The sequence below is a fragment of the Lactuca saligna genome, chromosome 3, assembly GCF_052625555.1.
Source record: "Lactuca saligna cultivar CGN05327 chromosome 3, ASM5262555v1, whole genome shotgun sequence".
NCBI classification, from domain to species: domain Eukaryota; kingdom Viridiplantae; phylum Streptophyta; class Magnoliopsida; order Asterales; family Asteraceae; genus Lactuca; species Lactuca saligna.
In genome coordinates this window covers 48,186,940-48,208,440 of record NC_136419.1, presented here as the reverse complement: position 1 = coordinate 48,208,440, position 21,501 = coordinate 48,186,940, and the positions used below count along the sequence as shown (strand labels likewise).

The 21,501-nt window shown below is 34.0% G+C and overlaps 1 protein-coding gene across 2 annotated transcripts; it reads right to left on the bottom strand.

The window, feature by feature from the left end:
- Nucleotides 1-16,237: 16,237 nt before the first annotated feature.
- LOC145036441 (cullin-3A-like) lies at nucleotides 16,238-19,319 on the bottom strand. 2 transcript variants are annotated; one of them, XM_078984883.1, is made up of 2 exons: nucleotides 18,765-19,319; nucleotides 16,238-18,385 (listed from the first exon to the last, which is right to left on the bottom strand). In XM_078984883.1, the coding sequence occupies exons 1-2, from the start codon at nucleotides 18,926-18,928 to the stop codon at nucleotides 16,348-16,350; spliced, it is 2,202 nt and encodes a 733-aa protein (XP_078841009.1). In that variant the 5' UTR covers nucleotides 18,929-19,319; the 3' UTR covers nucleotides 16,238-16,347. The 2 variants fall into 2 exon arrangements, with proteins under 2 accessions (XP_078841009.1, XP_078841010.1); XM_078984884.1 differs by having other exon boundaries at nucleotides 16,238-18,435; nucleotides 18,765-18,880.
- Nucleotides 19,320-21,501: the final 2,182 nt, after the last annotated feature.

Below are 21,501 nucleotides of genomic sequence, written 5' to 3'. Positions count from 1 at the left end.
ACACGTTTTCACCCGTACCTACCTAGCGTACAACCTTAAGTCTTGTAGTTATAACCAAAGTCTCCTAAAGGGAGAGCGAGAGTTTGTGTATAAATCTATACGGGGTTGACAGCCCCACACCTAAGTTGTTCGCTACAGCTAGACTAGGCCAGTTTAGGGTGACACATATCTTATCTTAAACAAGCGACGCCTTAAGAACGTCATGACAAGAATATCAGTCACATCAAGCATGGTTATAACAACTCACATATTTATGGAATACATTTACTGTACTTTTGATACACATATGAACTATTCATTTCTGTAACACTCATGTATTATGATTTAAAGACTACAACTCTTTTACAGATAGAAAATATCATATTTTCTGGGAAACAAACACTATATCTTACATTTTACTTAAAACTGAAAATATAGGATTTTCTGGAACTCTCTCTTTATACATTTTCAAAATATAAACACCCATGCTATAATATAATATTTGAAACAAATATCTCAAACCATTTTTTTGGGAAAATGTTGGATTTTCTGGTGTTTACAAATGATACAAAAAATTTCATACAAACATGCTTATGAACTTACCAACATTATATACGTTGACGTTTTTCAAAATAACTTGTATTCTCAGGGAATCGTTAAGCAGGTTGGTCATCAAGAACACATGGATCTTTGTGTATTTTTATTATCATCATACATTTGACATTTGGAGTGAAATTTGTAAACCAACACACTGATGTAAACTATGATGGTTGTTATATTTCATGTGCAATGATGATGTTGTCTTTGATTAATTTTATATACACTGTGATGATATTACAAGATGAAGTCACCCGCTCCCAGACGTTTCCATCGTCTGGTTCGGGGTGTGACAACAGGCGTCGATCGGACTTGGAGCTTCACGTGGGAGACATGGTTCTCCTGAAGGTGTCACCTTGGACATGTGTCATCCGGTTCAGGAAGCGAGGCAAGTTAGGCCCCAGCTATATTGGTCCCTTCAGGGTTTTGGCTCGGGTGGGTTGGGTAGCTTATCATCTTGATCTTCCAGATGAGCTCGGTTAGATTCATAACACCTTTCATGTCTCTCAGTTGCAGATGTGTTTAGTGGATGATTCCGCAGTTGTACCTTTGGAGGACATTCAGGTGGGTGACCGTTTGAATTACATTGAGAGACTGGTGGTGAATTTAGATCGGAAGGCAAAAACCTTGAGGAACAAGGTTGTGGAGTTGTTTAGGGTGCAGTGGCTATACTGCAAGGGGTCTAAGTAGACGTGGGAACTGAAGGAAGAGATGAGGGAGCATTATCACGAATTGTTATAGGCGGTGGACTTTGAGGACGAAGTCTAATTCAAGTGGGGGAGAATTGTAACATCCGATCCAGGTATTATTCATTTTTGGTCCCTTATATATTAATTTATTGCTTTTTGGCCTTGTTTTTCAAGTTTGTGGGAAAGTAGGAACGATTCTTGCCAAGATTGGACTTTTGGAGGGAGAGCTCGAACGCAGGGCGTTTATGTATGGAGCTCAAAACCTAATTTTTAGGGTTTAAGACCTATTTAAACACCTTAAGTCCCATGTGTTTGCCTCATTTCTAGCCTCCATAGCCTCACACCCTAATCTCAAAACCATATAGCCTCCTTGAGTGTTGTGAGCTTATTGTATGTGTTTTGGAGTATGTTTAAAGCTCATTCAAGGAAGAGAAGCTTTATGCAAGGTAGTGGTTCAAGTAGGAGCTTATAGATCTTGGTACTCTACTCCATTTCTATCACATTTAAGCTATAAAGCTGTAGCTTGCTCATTAGAAGCTTAAATCTAAGTTTTTGTGGATTTTGGTCCCTTTTTGGTCCCATGGTTGAGATCTTGTAGTTATGATCACTCCAGGAGCTTTGAGTTGCTCCTATTGGTGTTTCTAATGTTTTAGATTCATAAATTTTGCATCTTTAGAATTGCATAAGCCCCATGCATGAGATTAATCCCATTTTATGAAAGTTAAATGCTATATCTTGAAGTTGGGACCTTTTGGGGCATGCAAAGCCACCAAGTCAATGACTTTATGGTTCTAGATGATCTTTAGGGCTTGGATCTATGTTTTGGTCGTCTGGCTTTAGGCATTAAGTGCTTAATAAGCATTTTTGGGCATCAATTTGTGAAGGCCCAACGTTGGGTCGAGGAACGCCCAACATTCAGGCTTTGTGCAAGGTGGTGGTTCAAGTAGGAGCTTATAGATCTTGGTTCTTTGCTCCATTTATAGCATATTTAAGCTATAAAGCTCTAACCTTGCTCATTAGAAGCTTAGATCTAAGTTTTTATGGATTTTGGTCCCTTTTTGGTCCCATGGTTGAGATCTTGTAGTTATGATCACTCCAGGAGCTTTGAGTTGCTCCTCTTGGTGTTTCTAATGTTTTAGATTCATAAATTTTGCATCTTTAGAGTTTTATAAGCCCCATGCATGAGATTAATAGTTTTTTATGAAATTTGAATTCTATATCTTAAAGTTGGGGCATATTGGGGCATGCAAAGCCACCAAGTCAATGACTTTATGGTTCTAGATGATCTTTAGGGCTTGGATCTATGTTCTGGTTGTGTGGCTTTAGGCATTAAGTGCTTAATAAGCATTTTTGGGCAGCAATGTGCAAAGGCCCAACATTGGGTCAAGGAACGCCCAACATTCTAGCTGAGGCTCGCGATCTGTTGACTGGTGACTAATGCGTAACGTTCCACAAGGGAACGCCCAACGTTCGAATCAACAGTGGGCTTTCCTTTGGACATTTTCTTGGACCTTGTTGCTTTGGGCTTTAGTGGACCATCAGGAATCAGGTTTTTGGACTATGTATATGTTTGGGCTTTAGGGTAAAGCCCATTGGAGGATTTGGGCGCAATTTGGAAAATTGGGCCATAAGTGGGTCATTGGTGGGCTTTGGAAGTTTATCTAGTGATGGACCTTTTATATTATGTTTTTGGACATTAGTCATGAACCAAATTAGGCAAGAGGTAAAATTGTCATTTTACCCTAAGATGGAGTATTAAATTTTGATTGGATGTATTTTGCACTAATAGCTCGGGAGTCATCAGGGCAGCAGTTAAAGATTTCCTTGTGTGAGATTCAGCTTTTCGAGGTGAGGTTCCTCACTGGGTTTAACGAGTCTAAGGTACCAAGTACGCCTCTTGTTAGTATGTGATTATACTTGTTGTCTGTGTGATACTTGTATGTACTTGTATATGTATGTCTCTTGGGCAGGGCCCATTATGTGCGTGTGGGCGGGGCCCGTATCTCATTATTATCTGAGTGTGGGTGGGGCTCATATCTCATTACTATCCGAGTGTGGGCGGGGCCCGTATCTCATTGAGCGGGGCTCGTATCTTACTATTATCTAAGTGTGGTAGGGGCCCATATCTCATTATTGCATGATATGTATGGTATGTAGTATTTCGGGGAGCTCACTAAGCTTTGTGCTTCCTGTTTCTAGTTTATGTTTTAGGTATTTCCGATTACAAATAGAAGAGCTCGGGTTGACTGCATCACACACACCATTGGGATTCCGTACATAATGTTTTACTCTGATTTTATGGCAATTGTTACATTGGTTTTTATTTGAAATGTTTGGATGATGTTGAAAAATACTATTTTATCTATTATTAAAAATGAAATTTTTTAGACCATATTTTGGGATGTTTCATTAACTTAATTAAAATACTCAACTAATTACTAAAGCAAACAATTAGAAAGACACTTTTAAATTGAGAATAAAGGATACTTTCCTTTAGCTTCGAATCCCACCTGCTTCCTATGATTGATTTCAAGACAATGGATTAATTCCATTAGTTACCAAATAAAAGTTACTAGTCATCATGATCAGACTAACTAACATAAGTCAATTCAATAACCTTAACCCTAATGATCATGTAAGTTAAGGACACTAAACTAATTTTGAAGGTAACTTGGACTCTAGATGATAGAATCTACAGACTGTTATTCTTTGGTTAAGTCTAGTAATCAAGCAAATATTATGATCAAATATTGCTCTCTAACACAGTTAAGCAACTACCTTATCACCTATACTAGGATATGACTAATCACTAGCTCTAACAATTTAATGATCATAAATAGCTAGGTAAATCAATTTCATGCAATTAGTTGTAGTTTAACTACACAATGTTGAGATAAGGCAATAAAGATAGAAACTTTAACAAGCTAGGTTTAGATTTATCAAACAATATTTAAAGTTAAAACTAACTTCACCAATCCATCAAATAAGAAATCTAAATGAAGCCAAGGGTTTTTAGCCCATAACTACATCTAAAGTACACATAAATAAAAGTTAAACCAAGCTAAACATCAAACTAATCAAACCGGATGTGTGGATTCGATTCCTTGCTCCAATCTCTTTACCCTTTCATCTCTAGTCGAATTCTGCCCTCCAAGGGCTCTTGGAAGGGTTTTTCCTCGTGAATAATCGCATCCCTAAGGCCTCTACTACCTAGAAACGACCTAATGTCTGGAATATATATAGTTTCCAATTCTGGCATCCATGGTGTAGTTAAGAGGCACCACATTATGGTCATCATGAATATCACTTATTCTCTAAGTCAACTCAATGATCACAAAGTTTCCATTTACCATGTTGTGGTGGTGATCACCACGTCGTGGTGCTGATCACCATGTCTTGGGAGTTGGATTTCACATTTTGGAACAAACACAAAAGTCGTCCTAAATTTTTTCTAGTTTTCAGATCATTTTGAATCGCCTTAATCGGAGTTACGAGTCATGAGATATGGCTAAAACACTGACAAGGGGTCAAGCTGTCCAAACAACATCCTTTTTGTGTCTTTTTCAGCTCCCCTTCCTTCAATTATCCAGATTTTGTCAGTATCAGTCCTTCTCTTCAATAATGTCCATTTTTGGTTGCAAAATACAATATAAACATTATAAGTACCAAATATCTTTGCAATAAAGCAAATTATAGCTTATAATGTATTAAAATCATGCCTAGAAATGTGTATAAATATGACACTATCATTGCGCTTAGGGGATTGGTTGGTTGGTTATGATTTATCAGGAAGTCGGATGCAGGGTTTTTGAACCAAGGAGGATGTGTGGGCTAGTTTAGCTCTCGCTCTTTTTGTTTGCTCGGATGTCAGTAATCGAGGTTGTCAAATTCGCAGTTAGTAGTGTTTCATATCTTTTGTTGTCAGTGGGACGTCGTAGGATCGGAGAGGTTACGTTTGGGGTCAGATCTTTGAGTATTTATTAGCATGGTTGATGAGGAGGGAGGCCTTGTCTGCCAGGGGGAAAAACATGTGCGTGAAGTTTTAGGTTAGGGCGGGGAGCCAGTTTTTCGTGTTTTGGTTGGTTGTAAGGTGTGGATCTTCATTCTCTGTCAAGGGACATGATTTTAACATTGGGAAGTCTCTGTTCCAGTTTGGCTTGCATGCCTGGTTTTGAAAATCCTTGGATTTTTCAGTCACTGATACGGGTGTTCGGGGTGGCGATGGTTCGAGTAAGAAGTAGTTGGCTGGAAGATCCCTCGAGGGAATTTGTAAAGGGGAGGTTTTAGAATGATTGAAAAAGGTATATTTCAAGGGTGAAATCTAATTTAAGTGGGAGAGAGTTGTAACACATGTTTTGGATCGATTTAGGGTTTCAAGTAGTCAAAAGGTTTATTTTTGGAAGAAATGGAGTCTCAAGACGTGACCACTGAGTGGTCATGACGTGACTTGGGTTAAAATGTAAATTGTGCCCGGGACTGATCTCATGATGTGAGGCATAGAGGCTCACTATGTGAGTACTGCTGCACCCCAAGCCCATGATCTTTTAGGGTTTCCTTCGTATTTAATCCTCTCTAAGATATTTCTAGGGTTCAGTTTCAGCCTTTAATACCCTTTCATCTCATAAAACCCTAAACCTCATTCCATGCTTGATTCTTGAGATTTTTAGAGCTTTTCTTGCCTTAAAGAAGAAAAGAAAAATAAGAAAGTGATCTTTTGGTGGATCTTGCAAGGAATAAACATTATCATCACCTCATATTATCTATGGACCCTTTTAAGCGTCAAAGCTTCCACCTTTATTGTTGCATATGGCTAGATCTAAGTATTTTCCTACTCTTCTCTTTGTTGAGCAAGTTTGAATGAATGGATATGGGTTGTAAGGGTCCTTAGAGTGTCATGAAGCTCGAATCTAGTGAATGGTTGGGTTTTGAATCTTTGCATGAAATTTGGATGACCATTTCTACATTTTGGTCCCAAATGAGATCTAGCATGTAGTGGACATACATATCCATAAAGCATCAACTTTTAAGTGTATTATGGAATTATAAGACCTTCTAGAAAGCTAGACTAAAAGGCTTAATGGATTATGGACTTAAATCTTTGCATTTTTGGCTTCAAACTGTGCTCACGACGTGAGACATAGCATCTCACGACATGAGGATTGAATGACCCCTTTTCTACTGAGATTTTTGGAACTCACAATGTGACAGAAGGCTGCTCACATCGTGAGGTTAGCTTAGATGATTTTCATTGATTGAGTTGGCTAGATTAGGTCGAGACAAGTTGGAATTGAACCAAGTGGACTCTCACAACGTGACCAAGGTCTGGTCATGATGTGAGGCTGGATAGTTAGCACTATAGGCTGTTGACTTTGACTTTGACCATTGACTTTTGGCATGGGTTGAATTTTGGTCAACTAAGGGTTTTGGAGTGTAGACTAAGAGGGTACTCTTTATTGATGTTAGGTGTCATGTAGGATCAATCTTCTTCAGGTGAGATTTGTGGTGTTTAGCTGTTATGTGAAAGGTGATTCCTATCACTATACTTGCCTATGTGGTATTATATGTTGACCAGAGGGGTCTTATCTGTTCATTGTTGCTTTATATGAATTAGGTTTTTGATAACTCCTGGACTACTATAACTACATGGGAATACTGGTAGTCCCAAAGGTTGCTGATAACTCGTGAGGCGTTTTGTTAATCCACAAGTGATGTTGTGAGCCCATATGGACTGCTGATAGTTCCCAAGATTGTTGAAAACCCAAAATTGTTATATTATATGTTGTATGTGATATTCAGAATTGTTGATAGCTCCATTCAAGGTTCTAAATGGTGTAAGGCGTGGTGTGGTGGCAAGGCGAAGCCTCAAGCTTAACGAGCCATGGCGAGCCATAGCTTTTTTCAAGGCGTGGTGTAAGGTGGCGATTTTGTATTAATTTATAATTATATTACCACATAAATATAACTTAGTATTAAATATAACTACTTTTTAGAAGTGGTATATCAATAACTAATAACAAAAAGTTAACAAAGAACATAATAGTTGTATCCCCAATTAGAAAAGACATAACAAAGAGGAAAAAAAAACGTGTCTCAAATGAAAAAATACAAGCCATAAAGTGCCATGGCATGCCATATCACACCCTTCCAATCACCACGCCTAATAGCAATGTTATGATGTTTTTTGTAACAGCGAAGCCAAGCCTCACGCGTTGGCGCGTGCCATGAGGTGCCTTTTAGAACACTGGCTCCAGTGTTATTGTTATATGTTGTATTGTATGACATATTTGGGGAACTCACTAAGTTTTTTACTTACAGTTGTGGATTAAACATTTTCTAGGTACTAGTCGGATTGCAAAAGCGTGACTGTACACACACATCAACAGCTTTATGATTCGAGGTTCTGCATTGTCTTCATTAAAACTCTGATTTCTGAATAATGGTTTATGAACAAATGATTTATTATGAATGTAACCTTATTGCAAATGCATGTTATATTATTTTAAAACTGAAGAATTTAGCTTGGGTTTTTGCGACGTTTTGTTAGGTGCATTTCATGTACCCATTTTGTAGCTCTATTTCATAAAAGTACATTGCATATAGGCTTAAACTCATGCATTTTGCATGTTTTTCGGGATTTTTCATGAGGCAATTTCATTCAAATACTTTTGTGATATTTTAGGGACTTTTGGAGTAGGATATTGTTAGAGGAGGTAAATAAAAGTTGCGGACAAAATTTCAGGACTTGCGGAGCACCGAGGAGCAAGATATCAAAGAAATGAATATTTTGGCTTTATAGAGATTTACACAGCCGTGTAAATGCAAGCCTTGCGTTTACGCAGGCCGTGTAAACGTAGATTTATGTGCAGTATATTTTTGCGTTTACGCGGTCCATGTAAATGACAGTGTTAATTTACGCGGGTTGTGTAAACGTAAACGTGGGTTTTAAAGCAGTTTGTCACCATTCTTAAAGGGGGGAACCGACTTTTTACTTAGAAGGATTGACTTTTGGAGTAAAGAACGCGATTTTCTTGAGGATTTTGAAGTTGATTAACACTTAGGAACATTGGATTTCATTTTGTAAGAACTTTAATTTAATTTTCTAGATTTGTGATCTTGTTCTAGTCATGAGTGGCTAGAACCCTATATTCTCCAACTTTATGTCTTGACTTCTAGTTGTGATTTCAATCATATGACTTGATGTTTTCTTTCAATTTTTATATCTAGTGAATTTGATTTTGTTTCAATCGAATGTTTGATTCTACTTGTGATTCTTATTGGCCATTTGAATTAGTGTTAGATCATTCAAGTTATCTAATTGTAAAATCCGTAATTTTTTTTGTAAATTAGACTAGGTGACAAGCATTAAACTGATTTCTATTGAATGAATTTAGTGTAAATCTTATTCACACATTCTTATGCTCCCGAGCTTATGAGAAGTATTGAGTGTGGTTGGGAACATTCACATAAGGTTTAATGCAATCTTTCAACCTAATTCTAAGAGCTTGTTTATATTAGATTGGTAAGGTTAGGATTAATCAAAGAGCTTATTTTGGTTAATCAATGTGGTGAATGGGAGGTGCTAGATCTTGTTAGCATTTACATGTACCAATTTAGATAGAATTGAACAAATATCATTTCATCATTGGAATCACATTACTAATTTGTCTTGCATGGAGTTGGAGTCCTTACAAATCTTGAATCTACTTCATTAAATCAATCATTTACTTATTGCTTTATTCTATAGTTTAAATCATTGCTTATAAATTCCCCCCATTCTGTGACCATTTTTTGTACCTTACGCAAAAAGGTATAAACACTTCTCTCGTGTCTCTGTGGATCGACCCTACTTACCTTGTAATACATTATTAGTGCATAGTACTAGTGTTTAAGGAGTCATTTGTACCTTTTATTTGTTGGGTTTGACATGCCCAACACGTTTCATCCTACGTAGGACAATCATTAATGAGGTATTCTCATACATGGCTCTTCTATAACATCCATAAGATAGGGTTAGATGATTAAAGAATAATTAGATAATTGTTTATCATAGTGAGAAATAGATGTTTTCAACAGAATATTATTTAGGAAAAATAATGTAAATGAAAGTCGTAGTAGTCGTAAAACCAAGAGTGTAGATATAAAGAATGCCTAAATCTGACATTGCATGAGGAAGTGATGATTTTTAGAGGTTTCTGTACAACTGTGTGCGATACAGAAACCGAAATTGAGATCAATCGATTGTTAGGAAAAATAATCTAAACGAGAGTTGAAGATATCGTCAATACCTTTCTGTTGATAAAAAGACATTCAAGAACGGAGGTTGTATGAAAACGTTTTGATTTTTATACGGACTTTAACAATCTAAGCCTATAAAAATACAACTTCAAAAATAAATTAAGAATTAGCCGACGGAGTCTAGATGAAAGTTGTAGATCTCGTCAATATCTATGTGTGGATATAAATAACGTAAAAAATAGAGCTCGTATGAAGAAGTTTTGAAATTTAGAAAATTTAGGTTTTGTACAGCGTATGCATACGCATGACACACACTTCTAGAAAGGGTCCACGTCAAACCAAACTGAGCATGCCACATGTCCTAAGGCGAGAGGAACGACTTGTCTGGAGTGCATGACACACACCTTAAAATGCACAACGCGCATATGCAATATCCGCCTATAAATAACAGGCAACCCTTATTCATTCATCACACCTCCAACTCTTTCTCTTTGAACTCTATAGAGCCAAAATCTCAATATTTCCTTACTATTTAGGGTATTCAACTAGGTTCTGAAGTATTTAAGATCCTTAGAAGTAGAAGCTCTTGAGTCGGAGTTCTGCCAATGCAATCTCCCGGTTTTCGCTAAAAAATCTCTATAAGTTAAGCTACACTCATATTGCTTTCACTATAACTTATATTTTTATTCATAGTTGTTATGAATTTATAAATAAGTTTTGTCATTGAATCCAAGTTATATTACTTCTTGATATACTTACGTGGGTGATGTATAGGCTAGATTTAGTGAGGTGTTTAAAGTATGATTTCCAAACAGTATATTATGTATGCCAAACGGACCCTACCTCCGATATGATCTTAACTGGTTACTCCTTATCAACTATAGATCAGTAGACATTAGGATCGTTGAGGAATCTAGACTGTCATTAGTCATGAGGAATATTAGACTAAGACCTAGTGATAATTAAACAAATGTCATATCAAGGGAAAACCTAAGTGCTAAGGCGATACGCTGCCCAAATTTTAAGGCATCCACTTTTTAACAAGTGAGTGCATAGTTACTTTCAGCTTACACATAGATATTAAGTATTCAATTTGCTTAAATGCCATATATGCTTATTATCTATGTACATGATATTTGTGCTAAATGAGATAATGATTTTTACTTGTAATAAATTATATATGTATTTTATTATACTTATATTGTATTGCGTAAAAAGGGTAGAGAGAGAAAGATATGATATAATAGAGAGACTATGCCAGAGATAAAATAGTGGTGAGAGACAATACCATAGATAATATAATGGTGAAAGACCATACCATAGATAATATAATGGTAAGAGACTATGTCCAACTAAGAGCAGTCATCTAGTAAAGTATTAATGACAACCACAGACTCTTCTAGGCAGTCTAGTGGAACACTAGTAGACTCCCAATCTGTAGGTGTTAATGAATCATACTATATGGGAGTATGGATCATGTGTTCATTCGAGTACTCTATCCCCCTCATGGTAGCCTTACTGACATGTATTGCTAAAGAATACACGAGGAGGTGTTGTCTACTCGTTTCTACAAAGATCCTTTAGAATAGGTCCCTTAAGATTATCATTTTAGGATCGAAGAGTAATAATAACAAGAATGGGTAATCGGGATTAATCTATTTGGTGTGATATATCTACTTAAAAGAATATAATAAAAATGTGATGGGTTGGAAACTCTATGTGCTCACTAGGCTTCCAAGCTTGACCAACTCAGTTTCTTTATATCACAGGTAGCAATACGAAGGTACACGGATAATGATCTGCTGAAAGATTCAAGAAGATATAGGCCATTAGTATAATAAGATATTGTAAAACATGTAATGACTGTGTTTATGCTTATGCTTCTTGTATCAGTTATGACATCTTATGTTTTTAATAATCAATGAAAAATATTTTTTCAAAAATATTTTTTATGTGACAAATTCCGTATTTATAAATAAACTCCGTTTTAAAATAAGTATAACTAAAAAGGCCTTTTCTGACCTTAAAATTGGGGATGCCACATCTTCTAAGATAAAATACTGGTTATTTGCTATGTGAATAAATGAAACCAAAGACGAAAACATCTTCTGTTTGGAGTAAACTAAGGCATCTATATTATTTGACCGATTTGTGAATTATGTTATTGATAAGTAAATGACGAGCTGAAATCATTAATAATTGTTCCATGTAGGATGTTGTGAACGAAATGTGAAGAAACCGGTCCTAAATATAAAATGTGTACAAATTAAAAAAATATATTATCATATTAAATTATTTTTTCAGTTTAACTTGGAGTAACTGATTATAAAAACTAAATATGAACCAAAAACAATGAATTAAAAATAAATAAATAAAATAAAATAAAACTCAGTGGAAAATATGTAAATGTCTTTTTTTAATATATATATATATATATATATATATATATATATATATATATATATATATATATATATATATATTGAAATAATATTTCAACTAAAAAATATAATATTTTGATTTATATTAATTTGTACATTACTTGTTAATTATTACAAATTATTAAAAACAACTCGTACGGTCGTACCTTTAATTTATCAGAATTAAAGAAAAAGTTTTTTTTCTTTTAATGATCGACAGATTTGTCCTCTATTTCTATTTATAAATCTATATATTTATTTCTTAGAACTTTAATGTCGGTATATATTTATTGGTCAAAGGTATGGGGGTAATTTGGGAATTGAATAATGATGTGACATGAGTGAATAATATCTATAATATATACTTATATTATCTGCTAATCTGAACTTTAAAGGCAAGTAGTATAGGACTTGTGGTCTTATTATTTAGGCGTAAATTTAATATTAGCATGGATATTTGAACCTTGCCACATTTCCATTTTTGGTTGGATGATGTGGGTGGCAACAAGATTTCATTATTATTCTATGATATTTAAATATAATTTTTATGACATGGATTTGGAATGATTAACAAGATAAGATTAGATCTAATCATACAAAACGCCCATAATATATTATTCTTTTTGGGAAATTAGTTTCTCAAATTTAATCGTGAGTCATTAACTTATTATAACTGCTACAGAAGTATATCTAATTTTTTATATGACACGATAAAGTAAAAAAAAAAAAATTAAATCAAGTTGCAAAAATAAAAAATATATATATTTAAATAAAACTAGATGGGGAACCCCTCGCGTTGCGGGATCAAATGCGACAATTTTTTCCGTTGTTTGTTCTTTGAAAATGTTTATAGTTTGAGTTGCTAATTCATTACCACTTTAACTGATCTATAAATAAATAAATAAGAAATAAAAAACATCAATGAATCTGTAAGCAAAACTAATAAAATGATAATTAAACGAATACATAGGAACCTATAATACCACAAATAATCAACGGAAGTAGAAGGACAAAAAAAGATAAAATAAAAGCAATTTTAAATGACCCAAATATAGTTGAGGAACTAATATTATGTAATAAAAGGCATGAGTTATGAAAAATTGAAATCAAAGTGAAAGAGTTGTTTGTGAACAAAAGAAATTCCAACCAATCAAAACAAAATAAAAAGTACTGTTACAATTTTTGGTAACTTTAATATATATATATATATATATATATATATATATATATATATATATATATATATATATATATATATATATATATATAATGAGACACATAATTAGATCGAAAGTTATTTAAATATGTATCTAAATGCATATAACCTTCTAAATCATGTTACTAAACAACTATAATAAGATCTCTATTGACTGTTATAGACTAGATGATTTGAGTTGCTAATGGTAATTGGTTATATGGAATAACTTTGTCCTTCTGAAAAGTTAAACATTTTTGTATAGTGCTTACTTTTGAATCGGTTATCGCTTAAAGATAATCTTGATGGAAAGGAATGGTTGTTCCTTTTTTTTTTTGTCCGATTTGTGGGATGGAAAATGAAGAGCTTGAATATCAAATGTGAATTGGCTAATAAAGTTTGAGGGCACTTGGTAGATAAGTGAACATATCTTTCTTTTTTTTCACGTTTGGTGGATGTTTTCGCTTGGATGAAGGCTCTAAGTATTTCAAAGTACAAAAAGATGAGAATGGAAGCTATCATTTTTTTTTTTTCGTGTTTGGTGGATATCTTGACAATAATATCGTTTTTGGGAACAAAAAGATTAAGAAAAATATGATAGTTAAAAAGTATTGTTGATTTTTGAGTTGGTTGTAGATAGGAGGTCGGCTCTATTTGTATCTCAACAAAGATAGGGTTTAGGGCCCCACTTCAATGGAGCTTCACTTAATCAAATACCCAACTCTATTACCTGACCTCTAATGTCCATATTAAATTAGTGAATGTGGATTGCTAGCCTTCACGCCTCAAAAATTCTATTCATTTTCTTCTACAAACGACCATTCTTCTTCTTCTCCATTCTGAGACTTTGAATCTCTGATTAGTGATTAGGATTCTAGGCTCCTTCTCCATTCTCGACTAGTCGGCTTCTCCATAAAAACATAACTGATATTCTAATAACTCATTCTCACGATTTGTACTTTACTAGGTAAACTCCATTGTTCAAAAATCAAAATAATCACAACCTAATCATCTGGAATCTGAGGAAATATTCAAAGATCGATTATCTGTTATCTACATATCTGATTATCTATCACTGAAGGTAAACCGCATCAACCCATTGTTCAAAAATTTATGATATTTCTCAAACTAAAGTTCACTGTTACACTTCAATGGTATTTTATAATTTTAGTTATACTTTATTACTTTGTGAATTGTGAATTGTAACAGAAAGGGTCCTAATTTTTTGATTCGCTTAAAGCCCCAAACTTGTTGAACTGCCCCTGGTGTATAGAAACAATAGTTTGCTATCAAATAGATTGATTTGATGCAAAATTCAATGTGTGTCATCCTCATGTAATTGTTCATTTTCTTTAGTCTCTTGCTAGCTTCTTAATATAAATATTGTTAAAAATGATTTTTATTGACAATGATATTGTTTTGTGTTCTTATTCAACCTGTTATAGGTTAATTTCACAAAATCATAATCAATCACAATTAATTTGATTTTTGAGCTACTAATATTTTATATGTAGTCGATAAATCAATAGACAAGTTTTCCATTTCTTATTACACAATTAGAATGAATTTCAAATGGATAAACTCATCGAATTTCACCCGACGTCCATTGTGGCATTCAGTATGATAGTATTTGTCAAGTTATGTTTATATCGTGTTGACATGACATGCATTGTGAACAAGGAAAGTATTTAGGGCTTATCGGATTTTTTCATCGCATCTGGAAAAATTTACTAAATCTTTTTATTTGTATCTATTTTGATAAATTGTCTAACTCGTTCATATTGCCACCTCTGAACAGTTCTATAAGAACTATTACATATCAAAATTATAAAGATATAAGCATATTTATAATAATATAAAATTTTAATATCTTATAGAGAAACATGAAAATACATTATACAATTACAAATTGTTGCACCCATTTGTTTAGGGCCATTTTTCATTAGGAACAGCTCAAGGTCCAAATTAGAAAAGAGATCACTTTACTGCTTATGGCTCAACCCAGTTAAAAGACTGATCCTGCACACCTTTTTAAACGAGTTAATGCTGCCTTCAACTTCGTATTTAAAAGGAGAAATTTTAGAAAAATAATTTTTTTTTATTAACTCAACTAAAAAGAATGTATGAGGTTTTGTCTACACGTATGTAGAATCACCTTTTATATATGTGATTTTGTATATGATTTTGTGTTATCTATAAAAAAAAAAAAAAAAATTACTTTGTCATTTTTGAAGACATGAAATTGCAATGGTATATTGCCATTGAGAGTTCTCAACTCGTCCGTGGTTTCCTCTCAAGCATCTGAGAATGTACAAGTTATTAATGAACATTTTGTGCATTAAATACTTGTATTATTACAAAAGATAAAACAATTATATATAAAATTACCAAAAACATTGTTTTGAGAAACCTATTATTTAGCTATGAAAGAGAGAAATCTCTTATCTTTGAGTGTGAAAAATAAACTAAAATCTTTTTTAGGGTTTAAATATATTATGCTAATGGGCCACAAAACTACTTCCCACTTCACGAAGCCACATGCGAATTACTATGTCTAACGACAAACTCAAAACTACCTCCCACTTGACGAAGCCACATGCGAATTACTATGTCTAACAATCTATGGTTTTGTTGGGTTTTTTTTAGAGCTATTTTTATAAGTTTATAAGGAGTTTTTTGTTCTTTTGTAATATCAAATATGTTTTTACTCATTTTACCCGCGAATTGAGATGTTGCCCCAGTATTAACAATACAACAATTATTTTTTCGGGGGAATTTTTTGTATTGCTTTTATTTAACTTCAAGTATAAAGAGACTAATAAATTATATGCCATTTTGAATATATTGTCTTCGAAAAATCCTCTAGAAATTTATGGTTTTTAATCTCGCTTTCTTGTGTTCAAAACATCCCTTCATTTTTCGCTCGTATATTATCATTATATATTTGTGCATTGCAAGTGTCGTCTCTTTACTCCATCCAAGTTTTGAGTTATAATCCACCTCTTAACCAATATTGCTCGTTTTCTTCATACTCATGAGTTCTTATCATTAGACAAATTAGTTGAAATATATGTTAACGAAATTGTCAATCGACAATGTATTTAAATTATAAGCACTAAATATAAATCATAAAAAATACCCATTAAAACTAACAAGCTAACAAGCGTAATATTTTCATTACCAAACACAAGGTACACAATTCCAACTTTTTTTTTTAAAAAAAAAAAAATCATCAAGCAAGATACTGATATAACTTCCTATCCGAAGCATCTCTCTCCAAAAAATCCCTTTCAATAAGCGACTCAATCCGCTTCTTAATCTCTCCAGGATTCGCCAAAAACCTCGATTGCAACTGCTGAATCACTTCAGCAATTACATTATTATGATCCAACACCCTTCTCGCTTTCATTATCCTCACAATCGCCGCCTCTATTTGCGGTTTCCGGTCCTCCTCCACCCTCTGCCGCGTCTCCATTTTCTCCGGCTCCTCCTTCACCGCCACCACCGTCCCAATCTTCACCTTATAAAACTTACTCGCAAACTTCTCGTTCACAAAAAACACATCATCTTCCAAAATCTCCTTACTCATCGGCTCCTTCCGAATTACGTTTTTACCCTTCACACACGCCATCGACTGCAAACACCGCTTCAAATCCACCGAGGGTATTTCCGTCATTTGCTCCACCTCCTTGTAACTCAACCGCTCCGACTTATTGAACAACATCAACACACACATTTGGTATGTCGATACGGTCAACTCGTGTTTTTGACTTTTACCGAAGTTCGCTTTGAGATCCGCGGTCCCCATGTTTGTTTGCCACGTCAGACGGCGGCCTGTGTGGGTCCCGAGGTAGTACGACTTGAATTTCTCGCAAATGGACGTGAGTTCACTCGGGAGGTTGCAACTCGCACCCGGTTGACTCGGCCATGAACCCGTGGTCAAGACTTGAACCGTTAGGATCGGACCCGTGGGTAAGTCCGACCCGTGGGTCGCGTAGAAACCTTGAACTGTGTCTTGTGAGGTTTTCATGTCGGTGAACATTCCTTCTAGTTTTGAAGTGAATTGGTATCCGCATTCGGTTTTAAGCTTTAAAACTAAACTTTTTTCAGCATCATCGGATGAATCTTTTCCTGATAAAAGTCTTTTTGCTAAATGTTGTTTGTAATATTTTTCGAATAAATCTTTTTCATGTAAATAACGAAATAACATCATTACTTTATCAAGAAGAATCTCTACATCTTCTTCACTAACTCCCTTCAACCCTTTTCTCAACTTATCATCCACAAACAACGAAATAAATTCGGGTGATCTCGGGTTCAAATTTATAAAAAATTCAAACGAAGAATTCAACGAATTTTGGAACGTTTTATCATTGTTGAATGAAAACCCGATGATTTTATCGAATTTATCCTTTTCATTTAATAAACATTGCACGAATTCAACCGGATCTTTTAACTTTTCGGGATCAGTCACGAGGTTTTTCCCGGTGTCACGAAGATACGATGTCATCACTTCGCGTATTGTATCGAGACCATGTGGGACCCGATGAAACAAAGTGTAAATTCTTTTTAAGTCGTCGTATTTGTCGTTGACCAACATGTTGACCAAACCCGAATTCTCCATGTGCACTAATCTTGTCATGTGATTCGCGATCATTTCCTTTTCGACTACATTCGTTATCTTGATTTCGGTTTTTGAATCCAAATAATGCGACACCCGATCGATTTCTTCATTCAAACGTCTTTCTGCTTTCTGTAAATAATCCCCACATTCACAACACTCGATAAACTCCTGACTCTCGACCCGGTAAAAACCCGCGGATACTTCAAGAAACGGGGTTTCTAGATCCAATTTGTAAACAGAAGGTCCTAAATCTGTTAACATTTTGACTATGTTTCTCATGAGCCCACGGTTTATAATTTGACCCGTTCTTTCTGTGTGTATGAGTTGAAGAAGAGTGGTTTGAAGGCGGGTTTGGATCCCGGTGAGGTGGATCACATTATCCCGCCATAGATTCAGACCAAGTTCATGAACAGGGGTTTTATGGCTACTGGGGACATACGTTCTATCCATGTACATTAATATGTCACGAATCATTTGGAGGGCTTTGTTGTGATCAGTCCATTTGTTGTTAAGTTCTTCCAAGAACATTTCACCATGGGTGTCTTGGATGGATTTTGACATGGAGGTTAGGTGGTGAGTCATGGTGGATACTAGTCCTGTGTAGAGTTTTTCCCCAAATTTGTGTAATACCATGTTGTATGCGTTTCTGAATTGGCATCAAGATTTGATATCAGAAACCTTATTGAAGTATATGATCTACAGTGTGAGAATCAGTAATGAAAAGTTGTGAAAAAGGTAACAGCTTATAAACAATGGATAGAGAATTCAATTGATGTATAGATTTGATATTCTTAAAAAATGGAGGACAATCAAAACAGTTGAACCCTAGCAAGATGACTATTGTTTCTGTTAATGTATTCGGTTTCTTGTAGATCATTATTCTAACACCATTAAAGCATTTATAATACCTACTTACCTAGGAAGATTTATAGAGATGATTCTTCTCATGGATTGAACAAAATGGAATGAGAAATTAAATGTCTGATTAGCATGGAATGATTCGGAAATTAACAAAGGAAACAAACCTGTAAAGCTCTTCGAAGCTAAGTCCACTGGCATTATGATTATAAATCTCATTGATGGCATGCTCGAGTAACCTCCATGTTTTATCAGCATACTTTGGATCAACAACAACTTTGTGCTTAAACGCCTCTATCTGAAAATTCCTCTTCTTGTGATTACTATTCATGTTAACGCGTTCGTAACCTCCAAACTTAAACCTCAAAATCGACAAGCCCTTTCTGTATAAACAGTTGTTCAATCGATTAGAAAAATTAGACGTAGCGCATCAATCTACAGGTGTTTGGGAGAGAATCTGGAGCTAAAAATAGAGATTTTGTGAGGGGGTTGAATCTAAATTAAGGTGTTTTAGATAGGAAAGGCGATGAGAAGATGATTCGTTGTGTTTCTAGGGTTTATGAAGGGAAGAATAAAGCGAGTGAAAGGTAAGATTGACAAGTACGTGAGACTCAAAATTGGGAAACAGCCATTGGAGGGCAAACACAAAACCCCGTAGCAAGGAAAATCTGTAGTATCGTTCCGATGGTTGCCTGCGATTTACTCTTGTCGGTGAAATTATAAAAAAATGTCGCTATCAATAAAAATGAACGAGTATATTGTGCAGTTGCGCACAGCTGTTACTTTTTTTTGCATTTTAAAAATGTAGTTTTTAATCCTTTTCATTAAAAAAACAAATTATTTTGTGAAATTCTTATTATTTTATAAAAAAAAAATAACACTTATTACATTTTTACAACACATTTACATTTTTACATTTTAATAAAGTTTGAAGTTTTGAATTGGATTAGAGTTTAAATCGGTGTCAAGGTTAACATTCGGTTTACAGTCAACATGGCGGTAATGTCTCATGGGTAGATATATCCGAAATCCAATATTAAAAATATGATCCGGATTTTAAAAAAAAAAAAAATATATGAAAAAAAATGGTTTTTGGATAGATCCAACTTTTATGTGTAACCTTAGCTAGCTCTGATTGCTCTAAATGCAACTCCGTAGGTTAATAGTGATGGCCCAAACTTAGATACAACCATACCTTCCGGGTCCGGCCACTAATCCCACCAATGGCCCGCTTCATCGTGGATCCATCAAATAAGTTAAACATATAGACGATCACACGATCTTAATATATATATATATATATATATATATATATATATATATATATATATATATATATATATATATATATATATATATATATATATATATATATATATATATATATATAGGTTCAAGTTCATTTGAGACCATTCTAATTTTGTAAGACCGTGAGATCAAATCTAAAAATAATTTTAAAATGCAAAATAAATGGAAAAATCCAAAAATTCTTTTTTTAAATATTATTTTCGGAACTTGAATTAACTAAAAAAAATATAAAAATAAATAAAAAAAATCCGTTTTTTTTTTTTGAAAAATACGTGAAATATTCTAAATAGAATATTACACTGACATATTCTAAAAAATAATTTTAAAATGCAAAATAAATGGAAAAATCTAAAAATTCTTTTTTTAAATATTATTTTCGGAACTTGAATTAACCAAAAAAAAAAATTAAAAAAAAATCTATTTTTTTTTAAATACGTGAAATATTCTAAATAAAATATTACACTGTACATATTCTAAAAATAATTTTAAAATGCAAAATAAATGGAAAAATCAAAAAAAAAAAATTAAATATTATTTTCGGAACATGAATTAACTAAAAAAAAAAAACAAAAATGCGTATCACGGTCTCACAAAATATAGGTGGTCTCAAATGAACCTAACCCTATATATATATATATATATATATATATATATATATATATATATATATATATATATATATATATATATATATATATATATATATATAATTGCGATTATAGGTTTTCAAGAAGTTGAAATTAGCCAAAAGATATAAATTAGACTATAGTTTTGCTTGTTTGGATCTCCAAACTTTTTTTTATCCGGTCGAAATATTATTAGCCACAACTTTAAAAGAAGCAAAGGAGGACAAGAAAAACAAAAAGATTACAAGATGTTAAAGGGATTACAACACCAATCAACCCACTTATAATCATCATAATTACCCATATATTTAATCCAACTAAACATGGTAGTGAGAATGTTATCCGCCAAGTTCATCGAAGATATTCACGTCTTTATTGAAAAGTTGTAAAAGGATATTGCATCAATTTAAAATTCATCACAGAGTATCCATCATAAAGTGCAACCCACCAAAATATGGTTTGTCTCGTCCGTCTCCATGTCGCATGTATGCCAGGAAGTGTTCGAAACATGAATTCTTCTTCTTGCAAGGGATGTTGACGAGGGAATTCAGTCGAAAACAAGCTCGCCAAACAACACAAATAACTTTCAAGAGCACCACATGAGTCCATATGGTAAGGTTGCTCATTAGATGAGTCACCTTGAACGAATCAAGGCTCTAAGGTCATTCACGTAAAAGAGCCCATTGGCAAACAGCTTTGAGAACAAAGAGTATGTTTCACTTGAAAGATAGACCGAAGAGACAATATCGTTAAGATTATATAGCTCCATAGTTTCCAAAGGGTCCATGTTAAACTTTTTCCAAGTCCAAGTACTAAGTAGGGTTGCTTTGCGAAAGCCTCTCAAAGATGAAACATTTTTTCCTTTTGTCCAGCTCAAAAAGGAGAGGGAATTTCCAAGCCATATACCCATTGTCATACCAGTTGTCATACTAGAACGGAGTATTGGAACCAGACCCAATACAAAAACCGA

What these genes read in the sequence shown, in the direction of transcription:
- LOC145036441 (XM_078984883.1), bottom strand. Translation starts at nt 18,928, where the DNA reads ATGAATAGTAATCACAAGAAGAGGAATTTTCAGATAGAGGCGTTTAAG. An exon ending in AGCTTCGAAGAGCTTTACAG is followed by an intron (nt 18,386 to 18,764) that starts GTTTGTTTCCTT and finishes ATGCCAATTCAG; the next exon opens with AAACGCATACAACATGGTAT.